The sequence below is a fragment of the Taeniopygia guttata genome, chromosome Z (assembly GCF_048771995.1).
Source record: "Taeniopygia guttata chromosome Z, bTaeGut7.mat, whole genome shotgun sequence".
In the NCBI taxonomy this organism is placed as follows: domain Eukaryota; kingdom Metazoa; phylum Chordata; class Aves; order Passeriformes; family Estrildidae; genus Taeniopygia; species Taeniopygia guttata.
The window spans coordinates 28,839,984-28,866,165 of NC_133063.1; the positions used below are offsets into that span (position 1 = coordinate 28,839,984).

General features: G+C 36.0%; 1 protein-coding gene across 2 annotated transcripts in view; it reads left to right on the forward strand.

Annotated features, from left to right (window-relative positions):
* The first annotated feature begins 5,868 nt into the window (after nucleotides 1-5,868).
* CEP120 (centrosomal protein 120) overlaps nucleotides 5,869-26,182 on the forward strand; it is a 41,671-nt gene continuing 21,357 nt past the window's right edge. Inside the window, exons 1-15 of one of the 2 annotated variants that reach the window (XM_030257731.4) lie at nucleotides 5,869-6,322; nucleotides 7,505-7,661; nucleotides 8,600-8,714; nucleotides 9,614-9,755; nucleotides 11,854-12,002; nucleotides 12,883-13,080; nucleotides 15,575-15,802; nucleotides 16,068-16,275; nucleotides 17,373-17,483; nucleotides 18,738-18,915; nucleotides 20,808-20,957; nucleotides 21,774-21,956; nucleotides 24,088-24,184; nucleotides 24,274-24,426; nucleotides 25,846-25,935. In XM_030257731.4, coding sequence (XP_030113591.4) covers nucleotides 6,052-6,322; nucleotides 7,505-7,661; nucleotides 8,600-8,714; nucleotides 9,614-9,755; nucleotides 11,854-12,002; nucleotides 12,883-13,080; nucleotides 15,575-15,802; nucleotides 16,068-16,275; nucleotides 17,373-17,483; nucleotides 18,738-18,915; nucleotides 20,808-20,957; nucleotides 21,774-21,956; nucleotides 24,088-24,184; nucleotides 24,274-24,426; nucleotides 25,846-25,935 — 2,430 coding nt within the window. In that variant the 5' untranslated portion in view covers nucleotides 5,869-6,051. The remainder of the gene's footprint in view (nucleotides 6,323-7,504; nucleotides 7,662-8,599; nucleotides 8,715-9,613; nucleotides 9,756-11,853; nucleotides 12,003-12,882; nucleotides 13,081-15,574; nucleotides 15,803-16,067; nucleotides 16,276-17,372; nucleotides 17,484-18,737; nucleotides 18,916-20,807; nucleotides 20,958-21,773; nucleotides 21,957-24,087; nucleotides 24,185-24,273; nucleotides 24,427-25,845; nucleotides 25,936-26,182) is intronic. The other variant, XM_030257732.4, reaches the window with a different exon arrangement.

Genomic DNA, 26,182 nt, shown 5'->3' on the forward strand with positions numbered 1-26,182 from the left:
AAGAATGTAAGTAAGTTCTTTATCTCTCTTGTTGTTCACACTGTTTATAGTTAGGTTTTGATACTGTACGTCATTCACTGCACACCAATAGGTGAGACATTTTCACTTCAGGACTAATGGAGTTTGTCTGCACAAAGCTCTGTATAAAAGGGCGATGTATTTTGACATAAATCGGAGTTCTATTCTCTCACCTTTTGAACAGAGTCTCTTCATTCCCGTCCTGCCTCAACAGTGTCAAAAGAACAAAGGCAGTTCTGAAATCCACTGAATCCACTTGTTTTGTCCCTAGTTTGGAAATACCCACAGGATGCTTTCTGTTAATTTTTCTTCAATATAATTGTCTGTTTCCTTTACAGATCAATTTTTTCTAACAGTTGTGGTGGGTTGACTGTGACATCCACTGCCTAGTGCCCACAGCTCTATCACTCCCCTCCTCAGCTGAGCAGCAGTGATATAACAAAAGGCTCATGGGTAGATGAAATTTTAAGGAATTTAGAGATTTTAGAGGAGCTAAGATTTTAGTTAGAGATAAGCCTTACTAGAGTTAATTAAAATAAATGAGTAGGGCTTGATGAAGTTAAGAGTTAGTAGTTAAGTAATAATTGATTGGTTGTCAACACAATGTTTAGTTAGCTGGGTTTATAATGAAAAATATAGAAACTGAAAAATAGTTTTTAGGAACATAAGAAAATTGTGGGCCTCCTCTGTTCTGAAACCAATTGAAGACAAGAAATGGGAGTTCTACCAAGAGTTCATTTGTCATACTTGCATTGAAAAGGTAGAAAGGTCAGAACGAGGAAGACTTCATTTACTTCTGCATTCTGGGACCCCTCCCCATGAAAGGGACCAGCAACCCATTTCAAGGAACAAACTACGCATGCTTAATAGCTTTTGAAATGATTAGCATACAAAGCGAGGAATGGGATGTACCAAAATGATGAATATGTATTTGTATTTTGGGCATTCAATACTTGTATGGATAAAAGGACTCTAATCATTTGAAAGGTGCAGTGTGTATTTGGGAGCTATCCTGCACACTGCCTGGTGTCGAATAAACATACACTTTCTAACTTTAAACTGTTAGAGAGTTTTTGTCCACCACAATTGGATATCAGTACCATATCAATATCCATATTTTTTTAATAAATCATAGAGATAAGGACAGGGAGAGATCACTTAGCAGTTATTGACAGAGACAAAACAGATTCAACTTGAAGGAAAAATTAATCTGTTTTATTTCCGGTTAAATCAGAGTGAGAAAGAGAAATAAAAGCAAAATAACATTAAAACACTTTTCCCCCATCCCTCCCCTTTTCTCAGGCACTTGATCTTTTCTGCCTCCTGCCCACAGCAGCACAGGGGGACAAGGAATGGGGGCATAGCCCATGGGGGCTCTGGTCAGTGCATCACACATGGGGGCTTCCCACAGGGTCACAGCCTCCTTCAGGCATTTCCACCTGCTCTAGCATGTGTTCCATAGGCTGTAGGTGGATCCCTGCTCCCTCATGTTCCTCAGTGAGGTGCACCACAGGCTGCAGGGGAATCTGAGCTCCAGCACCTGCAGCAATGCCTCCTCCACCTCCCTCTCCACTGACCATGGTATCTGCAGGGCAGTTGCTCTCACACATTCTCTCCTGGATGCTTCTTCACAGCCATTTCTTTTACCTTCCTAACTCTGTTATCCCAGAGGTGCTGTCATCATTCCGCATGGCTCATACTCTGTGGATCAGTGATTCCAGTTCTAAATTTTGCCTTAAAGACAGTATTTAAAATTTGTCTCTCATATTCAAACTTCATATAAAGTATGCTCTTACTGAGGCTATTTTATGATAAGAAACAATGGAACACTTAAGGATACATCCAAAGTATCCCAAAGTGTAACCAAACAACGATAAGAAGACTATTTTTAGAACACATATTCCACTTACATGCAATTTAAATCCCCTCTACAAAGGGGTACACCTATTTATGATTTTTTCTGCCTGAACAATCCTCAAGTCTAAAAGGAGTTCCAAGACAGGTTAAATAAGAACTAAATAAATGATCCTAAGCCAATTAGAAAAGCAGCAAGAAAAAAATATTTCAATGTCAATAGAAACATATTTTAAAAATTTTATTTAAGATAATGAAGAAGACAGAATGAATAACTTTGTAAAATTAGGTATAAGAAAAGATATGGAGAAAAAATTGACATGTCATATCCACAGGAAGTGGAAAATAATAGTGAAAAAAGTAAAATTAAAAAAAATAATAATGCCAAAAATTTTTTAATAGGCTCTAAACAAGGAGATAAATATAAAAAGTGTTGATTAAAGCATTTAATAATTGCACTCATAAATTATTAACTCAATAGTTAACCATTGTCTACATGACAAAAAAATTTGTAACCAATGCTAACTTAAGCATTGTACCTAGACTTCACTACTTGATTTGATTTTATGAGCTAACTTATAATATGTATTCACCTGAATTTAATTATGTTGTTTGCTTACAGATGTGGGATAGGTAAAGATAGTAATGAAGCAAAAGATACTGGACAGTCTCTATCTTCTTCACAGAAATTTGAGTGCAAATTGACAAATGAATACTTTAAGTGTTACAGTTCTAATTCTGTTTCTAAAAGAGAAGCATAATAACATTAATTTGTTGAAGGTGAATTAAAAGATCCAACTAATAAAATGGAAAAACACATTAATAAAATGTAATAGAAACTGACTGTAGTTGAAACAGGCTGCTTTATGACTTGTTCTCAGTAGACTGGGCTTTTTTACAGTTGTATCTTGTGGGTTTTTAAGTCTATGTCATTTCAGATAGATTAAAACAGTCTCACGAATTATTAGAAAGAAGTGTGCTGAATAGAAATAATATATAAAATCTTTCTAATACTAGCATTGTCTTTATATTGTATCATTTAGATGCTTTTCCAAATCTGGTACAATTATTGAAGTGTGAGAGTCATTAGGTTGTCCCTACTGTCTGGAGTTTTCCTTAGTTCAGAGTTTTCGTTAGTTTGAAGTCAATAAATGCATTTAGAAAAGAGCAAAACAAATTTCAATAAAGCATGTTTTACTCTTTCATCACTAACTCTATATAGTCAAAACACTCCCGAACCCCTCCACTTCCTGAAAAGGGTTCTCTTTCTCTGCTAATTCTGAATAGTTTATAGCCACTTGTTGCAGCATTCCAGAAGGGGAAGTTATCCCACCATTTTTCCATCATTGCTTACACTGTAGTTTTTCGGCTTCACAATGTTTTCCATTGGTGTAGATGCATTTTAGTTGGGCTACCAATCCTGCCACCTTTTTAGGGGATGAAAACCTAATTCCTGTGTGACTGTTCTCAGGTGCTTCCATGGTTTCTAGCTCTTCAAAACCCACCCCTGCTGCACAAATTATCACAGGGCCAACTGCAATCTGCTAGTGTCCACTTGCATGCCATCCTTAAATATTTTTGATCATCAGGCCTGCTGACAAATGGGGTGCACCTGTCTTAAAGTGAGAAAAGGATCTTTACTCAGGAGTTAACAGGCCTCATTAAAGGAGTTTTAAACTAGATTTGATGAGGAAAGGGGATAAAAACAGTCTCACTAGAAATAAGCCTGGGAGCACCATGATGATCAAAACACACAAAATTCTGCCAGGGACCAGTCTGATCAGTCTCAGATTCAGATCCTGATCTGTTATTCCCTTGATATGCTTCCTGTTTCTTCCTTCATCATTCCTTGCAACTGGAACAATAGAGGAGAATTTTATATGTGCTCCTGATCTCTTAACCAGTTAGCCTCAAGATGCTGAATTCCCTCTTTGATTGCCCTTAGACTTCTTACTGCATTTTCATCACCGTCTGCTTGAAAAAGTATTAATAGTTAATAATCTGAGGGCTGTACCAGAGTAGAAAATTTCCTACTAACGTCTTTAACACAGGCTTTAAGGGGCAGCAGACTTTCTTTAAGACATGGATCCAGTGTGCATATTGGGTTTTTTGTTCCTCTCAGAAGAAAGTCTCCTATGACAATAAAACATCTTTTTTTTTTCCTTTTTCTGTATGGAAGCAGTCTTGACACAGGAGGTGACCTAAGCTGACTTAACCTCAGTGACACCTCTGACCTAGATGAACAATCCTTTTTGTTGCTGTTCAGCTGCATTTGCAGAGCCTTGTACCTGTAGTATACCATGGTACTTGGGAGCGTGGAGTAGTAATGGAAGGGATGCTCCACTGTGCAAAGCAGGAAATTGTCATCATTTCCCCCTATCTCTTAAGTCATTATGTTCTGCAGATTAAAGACAGGATAGGGAATTCCCTGTATCATGCAGCCTGTCTGCCTGACAGATTTGTCCCTGGGAAGGTAGAGAATTCTTCAAACAGTCTGTCTCTCACACAGACTCCCTGATGCAGCTTCATTAGAGTCCCACAGTCCTGTCACTAAGTGGAGGTGTTCCTCTACCTGGGCACACCTCCCACAGGTATGCTCACTGCCAGTGTTCCTGCATAGGGCACATTCTGCATCTGACACCTAGGCAGGCAAATACACAAGGTGAGATACAAGTTAGCAAGACTATGATAGCATAATAAGAAAACAACCTTTGGTGGCTCTTGTATGAAGAGAAAGACTCGGTGTACTGCAAAGTAAACGCAGATGATAATACCAAGAAAGTCCCATTGTCTTTTTTGTCTTCTATCTCCTCCTTTTATTTTATTAAAAATTTTTTTTACTGAAAATTTTATAGCAATGACGCTCTTGGCACGGTTTACACCTGTAACATGAAGATAAAAGTCAGATAGAGCCAGAAGAGATGTCGAAGGATAAAGTTTGATGAGTTCCTGATTTAAAGGCCTGTTGTTACCAAAAGGAGAGATGATTTGCCATGTGCAGACATAAACACCCATAAACCAGCATTAGTCCCATGCTCTAAGTCTTTTGTGCTGGCTCTTGTATTTTTCTGACCCTGTGCTGAACGAGTCCAGCTTGCTAAACAGGCAAAATGCAAATCCATTAACAGTTACAAGAAGTGATTGGTTATTCAACAGTGGTTCATAAGAATATTATTTTCATGAATCACACCAAGAAAAATCAATTTTCAAATAAAAAAGCTGCACAGATATACCGTCTATTTTTGTTATCATCTGGGATCACGTTCCCTCACTAGTCCAAATCACTCACTTTTCAGAGGTCTACCTCCAGGTTTTGTGTAAAAAGTCTCTATAGAAAGGACCTACAACCTGTCTTGCAGAAGGTGACAGTGATAGATATTTAAGAACTCAGACTGTAGAGTTGCTGTGCCATGTGCAATGTTATACACCTGAAGATGACACAACAAAAAAGAGCAGCCAGAAACTTGGGCAGATTCAATTCAGATACAAGAAAGTTTCTTTTTGAGAAGTGTTTCAGAACTAGAATAAGATTCTTGCAGAAGGAAAACAGGTTCTTCCTCTCCTGGTATTTACAAATACTGACTCAGCAACTTTATAGAGTACATATGTTACTAAAACTCAAGGATTTTATGTCTACACAAAGATTTTGCTAGGCCATCTACTAAGAAAATACTGCAAACTTAAAAATGGGGTGTTTTGCTTCACAGTCAAAATATATGTGTTTAACTTGGGATGCCAGGTGCAAGGACACACTATTTCGTGATATTGCTGCTTAACTGATTATTACTTCGTATGGAAGACAATACTTTAAAAAATTGGCCAAGGAGGACAAAGCTGCATTTTACTACGACTGGATTCAAATTCTCCCGCTCTGACCCGCGTCACAGTGCCGGGAAAAAAAAAAAGTAAAGAAACTTCCCCGCCTTAATAGATAGAAGACACGTCTTTGAAGCAGCTGCCATTCCTGCAATAGCAATGCAGACTGCTTGTGAAAAACCTTTTTATACTTTTATTTGTGAGGTTTTCGAGTACGGTTCCACAGCCCCGTCCGACATTCCACACCACAGCAGTGCCGCTCACCCTCACAAGCCATTGGGCGGTGCGGGAGCCGTGCCGGGCAGTCCTGAGGCGGTGCCAAGATCGAGGAGGGGGCGGCGGCGCGGAGGCCCGGGCGCGGCGATGCCGGGGCGGAGCCGGCGGAGGAAGCGGCGATGCCGGGGCGGAGCCGGCGGAGGAAGCGGCGATGCCGGGGCGTTGCCGAGAGGAAGTGGCGGCGGTTGGTGTTTAGAGGCTCCGCGGCGGCAAAAGGCCGGCGAGTGGCGGCAAGGCGGGCGGAGTGGCCTAAGAGCTTCCTGGTCTCTCCACTCCGCCTCGGGAGCTGTCGGGCGGAGCGGCGAGATGGTCTCCAGAGCCGCCGATCGACTGCTGATCGTCGTCTCCGTGCTGGAAGGTAAGCGAGAGCGGCGGGAGGGTCGCGGCCTCCCGGCTGCTGCGCGTCCCGTGTGTCCCGAGAGGAAGATGAGGGCTGGTTCTGCCTCCGAGATGTTTTCTCTGGTGACGTGAGCGGGGTGAGCCGAACAGCATTGAGTAAACCGATGTTTTTAATAAAGCTTTGCATGTACGTGTCTTAGGCCAGGGTTGCCTACCCTCTGTTAGGTTTTGGTTGTATTTATGCAATGTATTGTTTAAGTAACAATCGTTCCCTGAGTATTTGGGTTTTGTTCGTTTTGTTGTTGTTGTTGCTTGGTTGTTTTGGGGGTTTTTTTGCTGTTTGTTTGTTTGTTTTTTTAGGGAGTATTACGGTATTTCTATTCCTTTGTAGCAGCAGCCTTACGCTTTTTTTGGTAGTGTTGACTCAAACGTATATCTAGTTGGTCGTCTTGCATTTCTATAGGTTTTCGTTTCTGTAGTCTAATTACAGTGTGTGTGTGTGAGTTATTTGTTAGGATGTCTTCCTCTCTTTTGGACTATTTTAGAGATTAGTGGTGGCTTGGGTTGTTTTGACTGAATGCTTTCTCTTTGTCAAGTAAATCCTATATCTCTCTGTCCATTTATGTAGTTTGCCAAAGGAGCTTACAAATGAGAGATCCTGTCATATGATATGCTTGTAGTATTGTCCCCTCACACTGTGATATCTGTGATATAAGTAAAGTCTTACTTCTTTTTTGTCATTTCAAATCAGAGTATTGGATAATCCTGAGTCCAGGACCAATTCTATACAGTTTTAGGCACTCTCCTAATCTGGTAATGATTTTTTTTTTCAGCAAGTGGCAGGAGAAACACCATTCACTACTTTTATAAGATCATGTTTTTCTATTTTGATGTTGGATAGTCATAACATTTTCAATTGAAGTAAAGCATTCACTCTGTTTCTCATGCCTTTTCCCTTACCAATTACCGATCATAGATTTCTCAAATAATTCTAATTGTCTGCTACTTTGCTTTGTTACTTAATTTCCTGATTCTTGACAAAAAGTTTGTTTCATTTCGTCATAGTGCAAACCCTTTTTCTTTAAAGATCAGAGCAAGGAAGGTGACATGGGAAATTAATTTAATGTAACTGATTTATGGCATCAGTCTGAACTCTTGCATCTCTTTTAGTGATGGCACGTGCAATGCCACTCTTTTACAGGGCGCTGTTTCCCAAAACGACCCAAGCACGAGCTTATAGTTGAAGCCAAGTTAGATGGTGAACAGTTGGCTACGGACCCCGTGGAGCATACGGATCAGCCAGAATTTGCTACAGAATTGGCCTGGGAACTTGATAGGAAAGCACTTCATCAGCACAGGTAATGTTAAAAAGTGAAGTCTAATTTGCAAATAAAATTTAACTTTCTTGCCTTTCCAGTTAGTGAAATACATTTTTTGGTTTACAGTCATCTGAATTGTTTCTTAGAAACTTTTTTTTTATTTTTATCTACAATTATGTTGTGAAAAAATGTACTAATGTACAAAAAAAGGTAGTGTGTGGCAAGATAAGTGATGTTTAAGAATTCTATAGAGTATATTTTCACACTACTAAAAAACACCCCACAGGCTCTTAGAGCAAAGTAATAATTCTGTAATTCAAACATCACAGTCAAGCTTCCTTATGCACACTGTGGCACAAAATTAACTTAATTTTAAGTCTGAAAAGTCTGTGTAAATAGTTTCTGAAAATTTCAGAGCGATAAGCTGAGAAATTGAATGTTTCCATAACTGTTATTTCATTTCACAGGTCTTACAACTTACAGGTTGTAATTTTATGACCATATTACCAAAGAAGTTAAAAAAGCTGTGTCATTTTTATTTGGCAGAGAAAGATGTCTGCATTTGCCACGTGCTAGATGTCTTATGTATGCCTTGAAGTAGTCAGGTGCTTTACCCAAAAATCTTGTGCTCAAGTCCTGTTTTTAAGATGCCACTCCAAGTGAAATTCAAATTTTGTGTGAGGTGCTGTGTTATTTCTTTTATGTGTGTGAGGTGTTTATGTGTTGCTAATGTCTTTTTAATAGCGCTTGGGACTGAGGCTCCAACACCCTCTTCTTAAAAAATTAAACCACTTGTTCATTGTCTCATTTAGTCATGACTTTTGTATGTTCAATATAAATTCAATTTCTGACCTAATGAAACTAGTTATATAATGTGTTTTGTATCATTGCCTTGCTGGAAACTTACGAACTGTCTTTCAGAACTAATTGCAGGGATACATTTTATATTTGCTATTTCAACTGAGTTACTTTTTCAGACTGCAGCGTACACCTATCAAACTCCAATGTTTTGCACTGGATCCTGTATCTTCAGCTAAAGAGAATATAGGCTATATTGTACTGGATCTAAGGGCTGCACCAGAAAAGAAACAGGTATGTTATGGGGTATAAAGATTTAAAAATTTGTTTTGACAGCAATGCTGTTACAGATAATATAATTTGAATTAAAGCATAGGCTAAACTTTTGAGTCTCGGTTTGGAGTACAGCTGATCATACATGGGGGATTCTGTTGATTTTCTTAAGGGGAGAGACATCTTGATTCTGAGAACATGCACAAATGAAAAACACAGTTGGTACTAATCTTCTTGCTTCTGAATTGAATAATAGGATTACTAGCAACCAATTAATCTACACAATCTCATTTTTTAATCAACTGGAAATTTTTGACTAAGCAATAGAAATGGAGCAATTGAATTTAGTCTCCATCATGAAATCAAGTCTTGTTTTTTTTCATTGGGCCTCCATGGAAGGAGATGTGTTAGGTAATTGTTTCTGCTGCTGTTTAATACAGCACAGAGTAAGCACAGTATAATTGCTTTTATAAATTTAATTAGCCAACACCCTTGTATCAAGTTTGATCAAAACATTACTTTGATATGGGTCATACAAGGAGTCTGGTGTCCTATTTTAGCATCATTCTTCTAGAGGATTTTCGATGCATGTGACTAATTGTGCAGTTGAAGACTTGAAGGTTTTCTAAATAAAGATTTATGGTATATTTCTCTAACCTCTGCACTGTACAGTCAATGAAAAAAGCTCACTATGTTCAGGTAGTCATCCAGTAACCATTCTATAGAATATTTTAGTAAAATAGTGTACTAAATAGACCAAATTTTGAAATAAATAGAAATAAAAACTAAAGTGTATTTCTATAGGTGATGAAGTAGAAGTGCTACATTAAAACTGAGTTTTCTGTAATAGTATTATACTATTTTTTTTTCCTGTTGTATGTAAACACTTTCAGGTCTTATTTTTGTTTTTTACTCTATAGGCACCTAAATGGTATCCTTTGCTTAGTAACAAGTACCCTAGGTTTAAACCTGAAATACAAATTGGTGTTTCATTGGAGGCAGATTCAAAAGCACTGGTTGATGATTTTAAAGCAAAGGAGGCACCCCCTAGAGAAGAGAAGAGTAAGTAACATGACATCACTCACTTTGAATTAAAAGTCTTCCTGTGCCAGATGACATATCTCTTGTTGCAAATGTGCAGTTTTAAGAATCAAGAGAATTTTAATTTCACAGCAGTTCCAGCTGATTAATGTACCTTGTGGTAGTAAATTTTTCAAAGATTCTTTACTGTGATAATTGTGTGACTTTTAGATGGACAAGTTGCAAACCAACTGGTATTTGAAATGAGAATCGGGCTCCTAGTTAAGTCCCTTGGGTATTTAACTTGTATTTATGGGCTTTAGAAGGTTACGAAAGAAATAGTAAAGGAGCTTCTTTATAGAAGGAAAAGTTTCAGTAGTTTGGGCTTGGAACTGTAAAGAAGTAAAATGTCTCATTTGTTGGATAGACTTGCTTCTTTTTTGGTGTGTTCTTCTAATCTTTAGGTACTTAAATTATGTGATAGTGAATTTTTTTTTGTAATAACATACGCTTAATGTTGGGATTCATTCCAGTTCTGGATTCTATTGTTGATTTTTCTTGAAGGAAATCAGTGAAATAGTCAAAAATCTATTTGAACTCAAATGTTAACACTAGTAGGTACCTTTCTGTGCTGTGCCTTTAAGTCACTTTTCATCTGTTTGTTTTGTTTTTCTTTTTAATGCAAGTTAGTAGTTGTTAAAAAAATAAAAACAAGGTCTGAGAAACTTGATTTAAAGAGTCCCAAAGCAAAAACATATTTCCATCTTGCCCTGATCTCTTACCCAAATGCCTATCTACTTAACTTTTGGAAAATGAACCTTTTGGTACATTTCTCCTGCATACCTTACAGTGTTCTTGCCCTGAAGGTATCTTTTTGCTAATTCTAAATCTGTCATCTATCTGCTGATGATCTGTGGCTGTGATTTTTGTAGAAGTAGAGTGGTCAGTGACAGTAAATGTTTCTTAAGCCAGAAGCTTCTGGCCCAGAATTTACTGACTTGGCTGCACTTCAGGATTGGTTAAGACAGGATTTAAGTTTCAGTGTAAGATAGCATGCTTCATTCTTTCAGATTTACAGCAAAACACAGGGAACCTTCCAATTGTAACATCTGTAAAGGAGGCAAAGAACTGCTCTAAGGAATCATTTAGATTCTTTAGTCTGCACTTCCCGTGTGGTCTTTGTGACTCCAAGTTCTCCTATCCGTCATGACACCGCCAAACAAAATAAAAGACCTTTCTGCCTTTACTCAGCACTGTTTCCCATTTCACGTTTTCTGTGGAATAACTGCTACAAACAAGTGTGCTGGCTTTTTCCTTTTTTTCATCGTGTTAAAATTAGTCAATATCATATTTATGTGATGGGGAAAAACAAACTTCTGGGCTTAAACAGCTGTAAAGCTAATGTTCCAGGCTTTGGGTATGACAAAGCTGTATTACCCATTTCTAGTCTGGTCAGATATTTTTCCATTTAGTATTCATGCGTTCTTTTTTTCTTTACTGACTTAAGTTGTCTAAGGCTTCCAGTACTTGAAACAGAGCTTTTTTGTTCACAAAATGCTATGTCACTATTTCTATTTGGTGTAACCTGAGGGCTGAATGTGTTGAATTTCTGGTGTATAGAACAAAAACTAGCAAACCAAAATAGAGTTTTATGCATTGAAGACTTCAGATGAAAAATCTTTAAATAAAGCATTCTAAAGATCTGTGGGATGGCATACCATATTTGTTCCAATACATTGCAATATGCGGTTACTGTCCTGCATTTTCATTAGTGAGCAAAGTAAAGAAATGGCATGGCATACTCTAACCTAGTGAAATAAACTTGCAGTCACTGTACTGTTTCTCATTGTAACACAAAATAAAAATAGGAACTAGAATTCTGTTTAGCATGGTGTTCAATGCAACAGTTGTGAATAAAAGTTAATTTCAGATTTTTTTGTAGCTGTTTCAAAGTATAGCTTGGGATTACTTTGTTTTTTGCAAACCTTTGGTAACAGGCATCAAGATCTTCGTTTGTAATTTTTATTTCCACATGTAATTTCCATGTGTAATGCTTAAAAATAAAATTGCAGTTATATAGCAGATTGCTGCAGCAATTACAAAAACCACTAGTTACTTAAGTTTATTTCTTTTCTCTTAGTACTACCCCTTTTTTGTGGACTGGACCCCAAGAGTATTGTGCCAGTTTTGAATGAAGAAGAGGGCTATCATCAAATTGGACCAGCAGAGTATTGCCGAGATCATTTTGTCTTGTCTGTAACCATTGTATTTGCCACACAGTTGGAACAGGTCTGTTTCCTTACTATGTGTAGTTTTTAACAAGTGTTATCCCACATTATTATTTTCACCCTCCCATTCTTCATTTCTAATTAGTTTTTTTTATGGGTTTTTTGAGTTTATTTAAAGAAATAACCTTATCCCAAAGTGAATTTATATTCATTTTAAAACTTTAGAAGTACTTAACATTTCAGACTGCAGATGAAAAATAATTCTTTTGAAGTACTAAAACTGTGTTTACTTCAAATGATGCATTCTTAAGAAATGCATAACTCTACTGCAATGTAGTGTAAGAAGTTCGTGTACAGATAATATTAGTCTTCAGTGTGGTGCCCATGCACTGGAGTTCAAACAAGGTGAAATGCTTAAGTATGTAAGACAGAGTACATCTATCGCCTGAGGGTGCCTGAGGGAAGGACTTACTAGCTTGGATGAAGTCACATCACCTTTAGACCTCAGCTGCAATGTTTATGCTGTACTGAGAGCATTGTTTTAATTGGTCTAGAACTCTTGTATAATAAGAGTTAATAAACTCTTTTCAGTCTTGTCATGTTTTGGTTTTTTTTTCAGGGATCTGCATTATTTATATTGGAAATATTTTATGAAGGCATAGCTGAATACTCAGCTTATGTCTGATATTTGTGCAGTACTTGATGTTATTAAATACATGTCAGTTACAGCCCTTGGTGATGACAAGTGTTGCTCTTTTTTGCTTAAAAAAATTAAAACATTTTTAATTTGAGCATTAATGTAATAAGTTATGTGTAGAGGGCAAGCTATGATGTAGGTCAGCTGGTCACTTTAAGCTCTAATTTCCAAACAATTCCTTCAGAATTACTGTAACTCTGCATCAAGGAAAGAGATACGTAATTCTCTTCTGCATCTCTTTCAGTTAGTTCCTAGTACTATGAAGCTCCCTGATCGACATCCTGAGTTTTTTTTCTACTACTCATTACTGGGAAATGATGTCACAAATGGACCTTTCACTGATTTAATTAATCCAAACTTCGAGCCAGAAAGAGCTTCAGTTCGAATACGTAGTACAGTAGATGTTCTTCGAGTTTATCTTTGTGCACAGTCAAAATTGCAGGTAAGCTGTTTAATTTCAAATGTGAATGAAAATAAATAATTAAAAAAATAGAGTAGGTCTCAGGTTGTATTTGTGAAGCATTTCTGTTTCCAAAACTAAGATGGTATTATAGTATTTTGGGTCAAGTATAAGTTGATTTTCTTGCTGATATGAGGGAAACCATAGCAGCAAATTTCCTAGCTCAGGTGGAGTGCTGTCTTTTTAATTAGTTGCTGTTACAGCAAACTGGTTTACATGTCATGATAAAACCTGTTGCTGAAATAGGATCTTCCAAAGAGCTAATGTGGCTCTCTGAAGAGCTCTGAGCTTTGGGGTCTGCGCTGCAGTCAGACCATCTGCAACCCAGAGTCCTGCTCCATGCTACCTATGGTAGTCCCATACCAGCTGTTCAGGTCACTCTTGCCTAAGCTCTAAAATCACTGTCCTCAGCACTCTTTGTGAATGATAAGTGAGGTCTGTCTTTTTTCCCCCACTCTGTAGCCAAATGCTGTTTCTAAATATACTTACAGACATTTTTGGGCTGTTACGGGATATTGCTTATCTTTTTTCAGCCTTGCCTTTAAATGGAGGACATGGTTTAGTGGTGAGTTGGCAATGTTAGGTTAACAGCTGGACTCACCAGACTTAACAGTCTTTTCTGAACTAAATGAATCTATGATTTTAATAAGGTAGTACTTAGAGTATTTATGGCAATCTGTGCATGGCTCAAACTAATTGCAAAACAAGAGTCTCGTTGAGTGAGGGTGGTGTAGGTTTCTGATAATGTAGCTGGTAAATAAGATAGAATTAGTTATAGAAAGTAATTTGTGGATCTGGGCGCTTTTAAAGTTATTTTTCTTTAAGTTTATACAGACCATTCTAGGGTTTTTATGCAGGGTAGTTTAGGACTGCTTTTGTTTAAATCTTGTATTGTTTCAAATTTTTAATTTTTTTGTCTCAAGTTTGAATATTATTGTGTTAGTGTTCAGAACACATAATCACGGGATATGATTATATGACGATGCTTTTATTAAGAGCTCTGGGAATCAGGGGTACAAACCCAAATCTGACTCCGACATGGCTTTCGAGCTGAACATATTTTATACTCTATCGTTATATAACTTACACATTAATTATTAAACTTACATTGTTCTATTGTATACATTGACGTGAGTTTATCGTGATCTTTCTTAGGTCCCTGACCACAGTTTCTCTGGATTATTCTTATGATTAAACAGTAATTATATTTAATTACTAAACAATCATCACATCTAACAATTATATAATTTATCATGTACTAGCTACACAGTGCAGTTCTAGCAAGTACTAGTTCTTCATGTGCTTAAGGTATTTATTTTTCCAGGGCCTACTAAGTTTATTTTCCTGTTAACCCTAAATCCCCATGATTTTAAAACCCTTTAATCTATCAATTGGAGCAACGTGTGCTTGCAACATGCGTGTTTGGAATTTATTCTTACTCTAAAGCAGTCTTAAAGTGTTTAATATAACATATGATGCCTATGTAGGAAATTATACATGTTTGCATCGTGTGTAAAGAACAATTTTTTGAACAGAAGTTCTTGTGTGGTCAGATCCGCATTTTGATTTACGGTTTTCTTCCTTTGAGTTCTCACTCAGCATCTTAAATCTTAGGATGTAGGTTCAGAGCACTGGGTTCTGAATCTTAGTCTTCATTTTTGGAAATATATGTTAAAATTTTCGTTGTAAAAGGTGCTAGTTGCCAGACTAGAGTGTGTGTATATGTGTATTGTATGATTGTATTTGTATGTTTGTACATACGTCTGTGCACCTAGATATGTATACTGGCAGCTCACACCTTTCAGCACGACAGTTTTCGGTAAGTGCAATAAATATTAAGAGTGGGAATACAGTGTTCTGATCTGCTAAATCAAAACTGAAGTGACTCTTATTTGGGAAAAACCAAGTTAGGGTTTCAAAGAGTAACTTTGAGGAAAATAGATTACATTAGTGTGTGTTGGGTTTTTTTTTTTAAGATCCATCTTTCACTTGTATGTATAAATATTAAGCTGTATAAGGAATAAACAGTTGAATCAAGTTTTCAAATGATTATATGTACCAGGAATTAAAACCACAGTTACTTAATCCCAAAAATCCTTTCCAGTTAAGTGGTGTCTAAATATATTCCAAAGCCTTTGACTAATCTTTTTCATTACTTTGCAGTCATGCATTTCATATGCCTATGCATGAAAAGCAAGGATCTGTGCAGTGTTTAGAAGCCACAGAATACTGAATTTATCCTACAGAAGGAATATGACAGATCCTCAGAAGGGCAGTGCAGTGATTTGCTGCTGCCCTGTCAGTGAGCATATCCCACCTGCTCAAAGCTGACATTTCGTAGCTGTTCTTACTCTCAGCATGCACAAAGTTAGAGATGATAACTTGTATTTATGCTACCCTTAGTGGAGGGTGCACAGACGGTTCCAGTGCAAATTGCACATATCACTTCCTTTCTAGCACCTCTGTGTGTGTGTAGGTCCATCTTTGCTGTGGGGACCACTCTCTTGGAAGCACTGAAGTTCCCCTGTCTGGACTGCTGAAGAAAGGAAGTGTGGAGATTGACCAACACCCTGTGGCAATAGAAGGACCATTTGTTCTTGTTCCACCAAATAGAGCTAAACAGAAACTGCCACAACTGCCTTTGGATCTGGCCCCTACTGTTGGGGTATCTGTAATTCTTCAAAGGGAGAGCTTGACTACCCAGGTATGTCTTACCCATTCATTGTTGATTTAGACACAATTTCACGTTAAAAAATTATTGGTGTTTCTTAATCATATTTGACTGGGTTTGTGTAACCCTGAAAGAATTAATTGCTTTACATGAATAATCCTTTCGTTGGCATTTTTATATAAATATAATAATAAAAAATAATCTCATACTATTAAAAATAATTTCGTACTATGAAATGTCATAGACAGAATTTTTCACTGCAAGCTATGGTCAATAAGAAAGCTATCATTTCATCTAGACTTTGATTCCCTTAAATTTTGCAACTGAACCCAAACAGCCACAGGAGAAAGTTCTTTCACGTGTTAGTGGAAAAACAGAGAAGCAGCAGCAGAGATCCCAAAATGTGCTGTCTCAAGCCAACCAGTGTTCATCAAAAGAAGATGTAGCAACAGAGAGTGAAGTGGAAAGTCCTAAGTTTGAAAAAAGCACAAAACCAAGGAAAAGGGGTATGTGGTATATATTTTTTGCCAGTTGCTAAGTGTAAGGCTTGCATCATGTACTACTCCTTTTAGTATATTCATGAAGTAGCACTCACTTCTGGTGATAAATTTCAGGCAAGTCAGAATCATTTGCATAAAACAAATAACAGAATGGGGATAAATGTTGTGATTTGAACAGGGTCATTGTCAAGTACACTGCAAGAGCCAGATTAGGGATTTGAGGTTCCATAGATTACAAGTGATGTGGATGCTCATCAGCTTGAAAAATCATAACAAAAGTTTTTGGAATTTCCTGGAGCTATGAATGAGAAAGTTTAGTGCAATGCCTATGAAGAAACTGACTTGCTCAGTGGGATGAAGTAGTCTAATGTTAATTTATTCAATAGAAAAGTAGGGGTAATGTGGGATTTTTTAACTTTTCTAAGGAATTATAAAGTTTTTTTTAATTTTAAGTTTTCTAAGGAATTTCTAAGGAATTTCTAAGGAACGTGGTAATAATTTGTGAAGACAGATGTTCATATAGTATAGACTCCTGGACAAAACCAAGCAACTGGGTTTTGTTTGTTTTTACATGATGCTTTTGTTTGGACTTGATAGCCCAAGCCCTAGGAAGACTTGTTACTGATTTTAAAAACTAGTAAGTGGAAAAGTGGAAGAGGAACAGTGATAAGGAATACCATAATAACAAAATAAATCTCAAAAAAGTGTTGTTTCGATAAATGTTACTGAACATTAATCTTCTTAAGGGATCATTTATTAATAAAGCAGAGTTATTATTTTTCTAATTATATTTGTATTGCTGATCTTTTGATCTTTGTCCTAAAGATGCCCAGTTCTGTAGAGGAAATTCTGTGTCCTAGAATGGGCTCTCAGGATTTGTCTGCTAATTCAGCCAAATTTTCTTTTAATCATAACTGATTTTATTTAAGCAAGGATTAAGTCCTTTATATGGAATGCAAAAAGAAATTATTGTGAACCCAACAGCTGGATTGAATCTCTGGTTAGGAAATTGAGGATTGTGCTTTTTTTATTAATAGTAATAGTAATTTTATAATTCTATTTTGCTAAGATGTAACACATGTCATTTCACATTTGTCTTTCAGGGGTGGTCACTGGCTGCTCTCAAGAGATTAGCAAACAGTGTTTTGAAGAGCTTCCAGCTTTGAAATCGCAGAGCAGAGCAAAATCACCTCTGACAGATATGCAAAATCCCGGTAAGGCAAAATTATTGAATTTAGTACCTTAAATTGAATTTGATTGTAGTACCAACTTAATGAATTTTATCAGTAAGCTATATGTACTTAAAAGCTGTATGACCTTAAAATTCCACTCAGCCACTTCTTTGCACCAAGCAATCTACTGGTATTTTACCTGAATCACTTAAAATTGTTTCATTCATACATTGTGTTAACTAACTGATGTTGTAGTATTACAGCATTTTTCTTTTTTGTAATGGTGATATTAATGCAAGCAAAACACTTAGAAAAAATGGAGGAAAGAATAAAGTCAGTATTAGCAATGATCTATTTCTTTAAAAATTACAGAAGTGGAAGTATTTTAAATAATTATGAAGAAAGTATCGGAACAAGTAGCACTTACAAAAAGCAGTTGAATTCTTATCTCATACTTTCATTCCCTCTTTTTGTATGGGCTCAAAATAGCCTAAATAGCCCTTAAAGACCTAAATAAAATGTCTTGAACACTTTTCAAGGACACCTTTTGGAGACCTGTCTGTGGGACTTGTAGTTTGATGTTTTATTCTCTGAAGGCAGTATCGGGTCTCACTGTATGATATGAGAAGCCTGGATGCAATTGGGCAGGCACTCAATGTTGCTTCTGCTCTCTAAATTATAAAATGGATGTCACAGTATGTGGGTTCTGTGACAGAAGCAGATGTGCTTTGCACATTTAAGTTTGCTTCAATGGCTAAACCTCAGACTGGGGCCAAGGGTGATGCTGCCTTTCATGAGCACAACTGACCTTTTAATCTGATTGTCTTTGTAATTTCCCTAACGAGGTTAGTTAATTTAAAAAAACCCCTGAATTTCTAAAAATTATTTATTTCCCTATGCATGCCCTCAAGTTGACTATGAAAAATTCGTATAAACTGAAGTCTTACAGCATCTTTCTGAAGAACTTAATTTCTTTGATCTTAGTGTAAAACTTGTGCAGTGAGTTGAACTTTAAATCACTTCAAATATTAATAAAGAAAGGAAAAATACTACAATTCTGTAAGAAGGTTTAAAGTATATTGGGGTTTTGGTGTTTTTTCTTTGGAAGCAGTAACTTAAGAGAAGGAGTGGTTATTTTTCACAATACTAATTTATTTTACAAGTAGGTTGCTTCCCTGAGAGATTTCTATCTCCTTGCAGTAAAATGTGCATATAATAATAATAATTTATATATTTTGTTGTTTTGGGCAGAACAAGTTATAAAAAATGCACATGAATTCTCTTTTGTGTTTTCAGCTGATAGTGGTCCAGTAGCGATATCTCAGCTTAACCCTGTAGATCTGTCCAGTCCTTCTGAGCCTGCATCAGCACAGAAAATTGTCATTCCAGCAGCCTCTCACCATTTTTGCTTTTCAATAGACTTAAGAAGTATACGTAGTCTGGAAGTTGGTTTTCCAATAAATTGCATTTTAAGGTACAGTTTGTTTTTGTTATTTTTGGTAAATACAAAGTCTTCATAATCTGATTTCTCATGGTAGGTGCCTCTCTGCTTCTTCATGCCTTTTAAAATGTAGCTGATTTTCAGTAGCAAAATAATTTAGAATGTTCATCTGGCTTATCACTAAACTGAGCATTAAAGCTGGTGGGTTAAACTTTACCTTTTACTGTAATTTGTATTAAATTTAATTTGAATGTATGAGGTTAGACAGGGAACATCAATCTTTAAAGGAATAGGAGAATTGCTTTTCATGTTACTTTCTGGCTACATTTCCCACTCATCAATGAATTGATGTTTTTTTTTTGTTTGTTTGTTTTGTTTGTTTGTTTTTGTTTGTTTTTTTTTTTGGTAGCTTCCCACATTGCCCCAAGAACTCCTTATGGGTGTTTTAGTAAGAGAATCTGAAGGAAGAACATTCTCATTTTAATGAAGAATCAGTGTACTTAAATGCATTTCTGAGAGACTTTTAAATAAAGGGATGATTTTGATGGTTTAAAAAATAAATTTTTCTTTTGTTATATTAATTATTGATGGTGTATTTGAAGTGAGTAATTAATAATAGTTTTTGAAATTTGTCTTCTCATTTCCATCAGGGTGCTTTAGATGTTTGTGATGAAATATATCTTCAAATGGTGATTCAGTCTGAAAGCATTGAGGATTTCTGACTAGAGAGCTGCCTCTGCATTTGCTCTACTTCTTTTCTGGCAGAGCTTGATTCATGCAGTTTTAACTAGACACTGGGAAATCTAGTTGTGGTGGTGGTTCTTGGGGTTTAGATTTTGTCTGAACCAGGTTGAAAAGGTGTGGATGATATGTAGGGCTGGAATATTTTAAAATACGGCTAATATAGAGTTCACCATTAATATCTTTCCATATAGGCTACATTACTAAATAGTATGCAGAGGGCAACATGCAATGGATGTAATTTTGTCACGTAAAATCTTTTCTGTAACATTTCAATAATTAATTTGTTTCGTAACAATTTTTGGTTTATGCACTTGAATTTTTATAGTTAACGATGAACATGGCAGAAAAAGAGAAACATTGAGATACATAAATGTTAAGAAAAGTTGCAGGGTAAAAAATTGCATATTCACTGTAGATTGGAAGCATTATTTTATTAAGGTCTAAACAAGTTCTTTAAACAGCTCTTCACAAAAGGTGAAGAATGCAATTTTTATGTATTGAGGCATCATTTGCTGAAGCTTTTATTTTATTAGGAACTTGGCTGACAGCTGGCATCATCAGGTTGAACGAAATGAAGTTTTACGAGGTTCATGACCTTCCCTTTGCTACAGTTTATCATACCCTGAAATATGCCAGTAGAGTAGTTTCAGGCCACATTTTAAGTAATGTTGGTAAAATGATTTGACTTGCTATTTTGTAAATTAAACTGTGGAAATGAAAAAGCTAATGAAGTTTTCTAATGGTTCTGACACTGTATATGTATACCTAGTTATCAATTATTGCATGTTAGTCTAGTCTGAACTGTAAATACAATTAAAGATGTTCTCAAGTAACAATCTATATATGAGTATAAATTTTTCTATGTTTGTCTGCTCAGTTTATATAGTAATTGCAGAGTTCTAGTAAAATATGTATTCAACTGGTTGTGAATATACAGGTTATTAAAACACTTTTGTCAAAACAACAGCCAATATAAAAAAGCTGGATTGTTCCTGAAGTGCATGACAACATGAGTACTTGAGAGCTAAGTTCTATTGCTGAATGTACTAGTAAAAATTCCTTGAACTTTGATACAAGTCTTGGTTTACTAAATTATGTCTAAACTGGTTTTCCTGTTGCAGAAGGTACAAAAAAAGTTACCTATTTATAGAATTGTTATTTTTGTCATTTTTTAAAATTAGGTACTCGTACCCATTTTTTGGCAGTGCAGCACCTATTATGACAAGTCCACCTGTAGAAGTTAGAAAGAACATGGAAGTCTTTCTTCCAAAGTCATATTGTGCATTTGATTTTGCAACTATACCTCATCAGCTTCAAGATACTTTCTTCAGGTAGCATTTTGCAATTTTTTATCTTAATTACATTTTTCTATATTTTGTTGTAAATGCAGTCACATTAAGATTATCAGTTCTAGAATTTAGTGAATAATTCAAGGGCTAATGCCAGTAAATACTTAATAGCTTACTCTTCTAGTTTGTCTATTAATTACATGTAAAGTCAGGAATTCTACAGTTCTTGATTTTCTCTCTGGCATACTTGGGTAGTGTTGCTTAGAGAAACAACTATATTTGCCATAAATTTTAAAAGTAAAGCTTAATAGCATCAATTTGACAAAGTACTTCTCAAAATACGCATTTTTTTTAATATGCAATAACTATACGATATCTTTAAAAATACAACAGGTACCTGGAAAGCAGCTTGCAGTGTTGAAGGCTGTAAAACAGTTCTCGTAGCAGTTCCACCAGCTTTCAATAAATTATCAATACGTAAAATTAAAAAAATTATCAAAATAATATTTTGAAAGTAGCAGTAGAGGGAGATGTATTTTAACTGACAATGGCTAAATTTCATTTGTATGTATTTATAAATGAAGATGATCAAATTGTATTAGACATTATTCTGTCAGTCACTCACTATAGCATTGTTAGTCTCTAATAATTGAAAGGAGTGATTATCTGAACCAAGTGATTGAAAAGATACAAAGGCAGTCAATCTCATTCCTCTAAGTGAAAGACAGTAAAACCAATTCATTTCTGACTTTTGTAACCATCACTGATTTAAGAAGTTACTTTTAGAACATGCTTCTGAATAAGAATGTTTCCTCTTTCATTTTGATGTCTGACATGAAGGTCACTTCTTTGTTTCAGATTGCCTCTGCTGGTAGAATTGTGGCACAAAGATAAAACAGCCAAAGACTTGCTTCTAGGAGTGGCAAGACTTCAGCTTTCAAGTGTTTTGGCTTCAGAAAAAAACCGTTTCTTGGGTGGGAATGGTGAACAATGTTGGCGTCAGACTTGTAATGAAACAGTCAGTTTCACAGCAGCACAAGGGTAAAACTATTTAAAAATACTTAGCTCTGTAGCAAGTTCCTAGATTTGTTTGTTTAGTATTTCTCTGAAAAGCAGCAAGCTTTTCCTTGATAGCTTTTTGAATAGGTAAACAGGCTTGCAGAGTACTGCAGTGCGCTCAGAGGTGAATAGGCATCCAAGAGATGAAAAGCTAAATTGACACTTCATGCTGAGTAATGTGTATACTACTGTCAAAGTCATTATAATAAACCTTCATATAATCATGAGCCTGGGTAAATTAAACTTCACAGATAGATTAAGAAATAAATAATTGAAAAAAATGCTACTGAGGCACTTCCTCAAGTAAGTTACTCAATTACAGAAAGGGTTGATATTCCATAATATATTTCACATTGTTTGTCCATAGTATACTTTTAGATACAACTGACTTCAGTGAAAGTTAGGAGGACAGATACACACAGAATGGAGATGTCTCCTGTTTCAGGATTTCAGCAAGGGTTTCAGCTTGTGTACATCAGAAGGAGCAGTATTAGCTAAAATTCTGTCTGAAGACAAATACTAATTTACATAGAGCAGTGATGAGGTTTTATATATATGAGGTGTGGGTGTATTTTTTTTATTGGCAGTTACTTCTGTCCTGTGTTGTTGATTGATTGAAGATTATTAGTGTTCACAATCAGTGTCTAAACCCTCATCGTTTCTGTGTAATGATGGAACTTGATTATGCCCTAAAAATAAATGCAATTGCTATTAAGACTGAGGTCAGTTTTAAACCAATAATGCAACACCAGCTTAATAGAAAATTGACCTCTGGCTTTGCTTAAACTTCTGTGGGAAAGCTGGCATGGCCTGCTTCTGTGAAGAGTTACTTTAAGGTCTCACTATATATTAAGGTTCATACTTTTACTGCTTGTTAAATGAAATCTGGTTTTGCACAAAGCATAACCACTAGATGGCATTCTCAAAATGTAATCAGGTCTGTGTTTTGCTATGCTGACCCCTTCTTATCCTCGCTCTTGTTGAATCATTTACTCAGATTTCTGATGTCAACTAATACAACTCTTGATTTCTTTTTTAGTCAGTAGCCAATGGAAAGTTGTAAGAATTTAATGCAGCAATTTTTTTCAACTTGAGTGAAGTATAAGCATTTATTGGAATTTTTTTTCCTTTGCAAATAGCTGTAGAAGGCTGCACCTTTGTAAAAAGCATTTTAGTGTCATCTATCTATGCTGAATGTGAATTTCTGAGGAAACTACAGCTGTGGTTAATTCGTTCAGCATCATGTTCTGCACCTTCCAGGTGACAAGGGATTGTGTAATTTGTCTTACTGAGTGATTATCACTGAAATGAGAGGTTTTGTTTTGACCAAGGTCTACACTTCAGTGTACTTTCATGTGAGACTTTTGATAATTTCAGTTACATGACTTATTTGTGTTCCTTCTCTTAATACCTTTCTGTGCAAAAGACTGGCTTTGTTTGCTACAATTTAGCTGTGATTAGAGACAAGGCAGTAGGAAACAAACTGTTTTTAAGCGGAAACCACAACTACTTTCAAATTAATTTATTAAAATACCTGTTATGTAGGTATTGCTTCACTGTACAAGGGCAGGTAGATATTTTAACCTCTTTGTGATTTAAAGTTACCAGTTCCCTATGCTGAAGCTTCCAGAAGTGTGTTTTTTTAGTAATCCAAGGGTGTTTTACCACAAATTATATGCTAAGTTACTTATATTGTGGATTACTAGGAGGTTACTGTTAAAGGCTTAACAAGGAAAGCTAAGGAAATTCAATGAGTATCTTAAGTTGAGGTCAGCAGTAGTGTCTGTATATGAGCAGTTACATAATTAGACTTAGGACTGTAGGTACAATTTTGGCTTATTCCCTCATTGCAGGGATTGATTATAGTAATCTGTTAGTTAAATATGTTTCCAATGACGAGTTATCTGTTTTGAGTCAGAAGGCTTGCTGTAGATTGACAAACTAGGCCCTATATGTAGGAAAGCATGTTTGGGCTCTCACATAGGCAACTGTTTAGACATTCTAAACTTGGACAGAACAACTTCAGTTTTGCAGTTTTGTGTGTTGTCTTACAATTATTTTTCTGTATCTTTAGACAGTTTACATTAAAATAACATTCTAATGCTATTTATAGGTCGGGCAGCAGAATAGCAGAGCTTTCATACACCATCACCTTGGAAGACTACGGACTTGTCAAAGTGCAAGAAGTTACGGTGTCAGATTCTTCTCAAGTAAGTTTTATATAAATCTTTGCATTTTCCTTTGAACATGTCTTTGATAAGTTGAGGTTCCAATGAAAAATCCACTCTTAATCTATCAGGAAGTAGGTGCTGGTCAACAATGGCATGTTGCTCACACTCAGCTTCTCTGTGCCCCAGAAGACCATCCAGAACCTCGAGAAACTCTGGAATACAAAGCAGCACTGGAGTTAGAAATGTGGAAGGAAATGCAAGAAGACATTTTTGAAAATCAGGTTTTTACTCTCTTCTTTTATTACTTAAACTATGTGATTGCCAGAGAAGTTTTAGCAGAATTGGTACAGAGAGTAACTTTAATTGTATTTTATTTTACCGGTTCAAGTAAGAACTAAATTTTACTCATACAGAATAATAAAACTTCAGATGTAAACTACTCCATTCACAAATTCCATGCTCTTAAGGAAGAAGGTTAATTCTTAAGTAAGTGAAGAAGGCGCTGGGTTTGAAATGCAGAATACCATCTTCACAATTTCCCATTACTCTTTATAAAGTACAATAGATTCAAGGTTCAAACTATTGATGTTAAATATTAATTCTGTATTCCGTTAGTTGCATCTCAGAAACCATTGCTGTCTACTCTTGATGTCATTTTAGGTGTTTTTGCTTACTTCTGTGATAAAGGAATATGATTCATGCTAATAATTGTAACTATATTGATATTTTAGAAAATATTTGTTAAAAAGTAATAAAGTGATAAGTAATTAGTGTCTCAAAACAGATGTTCGCAGATGTTCATAAGGTACAGGATGGAGAGTTGAGATATTTTAGCACAAACGGCCATGGGAAGGACAAAGTTGGGAAAAACTCCAAGAGCAGAATCGGCATTGAAACGGATGAAAGTCCAGGCAATTCCTTAGGCAGGAACGACCTTGAAGATGAATAAGTTGGTATAATCCCAGATAGGGAACCCAAATTTGGAATTTAATGCTTACTTATATAACACCAAGTTCAAATGTGCATGCGCAACCTGCCAGGTTATTAAGAGGACAGCAAGGAAGACCATCAGCCTTCATCCAAGAAGACCCCTGAAGAGTACAGAAGACCCCCCAGCAACAACGGCAACATGTACTGTGTAATATAGTGACGTAGATTTCAAGAATCAAAATTGGCAGGAGATATACAGGAACTATTGATGAATATGTATTAGCATACAGTATAAAAGGTGTGCTTGGATTCATCTGCCTTTTGTACGTGTGGCAGTGGGAGAGGCCCTCCCCGTACCCCAACTGGTTTTGCTTACGCTTTATCTTAACTACTGCCAAATTTCTATTTGTAACTACTTAATTATATTTGATTTTATTATTATTTTATATACCTCAATTAAAATTGCTGCTAAATTTTAAATCTTGTGGTTTATTAAATAGGACACATCGAACCTCATTCTTGACACCTCTGTTAAAAGGTAGTGAAAATCTGGTATTTCTTTGGATGTTTTTCTCAGACATGCATTTACTTTGCACTATGTACTTAGGTTTAACATATTTTTCACTATCAGAATCATATCTTGAGAGCTATGCAAGTCAGCATACTAAACTTTTTTGCTTCAAGACTTAGGTCTGCTAGTGTTCTAAAGGTGCACTTCCAACAATTTTGATCTGGTTTGGGGATTTTGTTTCTCTATCTTCCTCTAAAAGCTTAAAAAGAAGGAAATGGTCCATATGCAAGCACTTGCAGAGGAATGGAAGAAAAGAGAGAAAGAGAGAGAGTCGTTAGTGAAGAAAAAGGTAAGGAAATTCCTCCTTATATTTGCAGAAAATCTGAATTGTTATAAATCTAACAAGGTATTTGGTAATTTGTAACAAAGGGTCTGTAATGAACCTTTGCACCTACTGATATGCATGCATTTAGTCTACAACAGTGCAAAAGAATTAAAAGTAGCCTTTAATCATAGAGTATTTGTTAGAAATTTCCTTAGGTTAGTTTGCTGTATATGGGAGCTCTTTGATTGCATTTTACTTGCCTGGTCAAAAA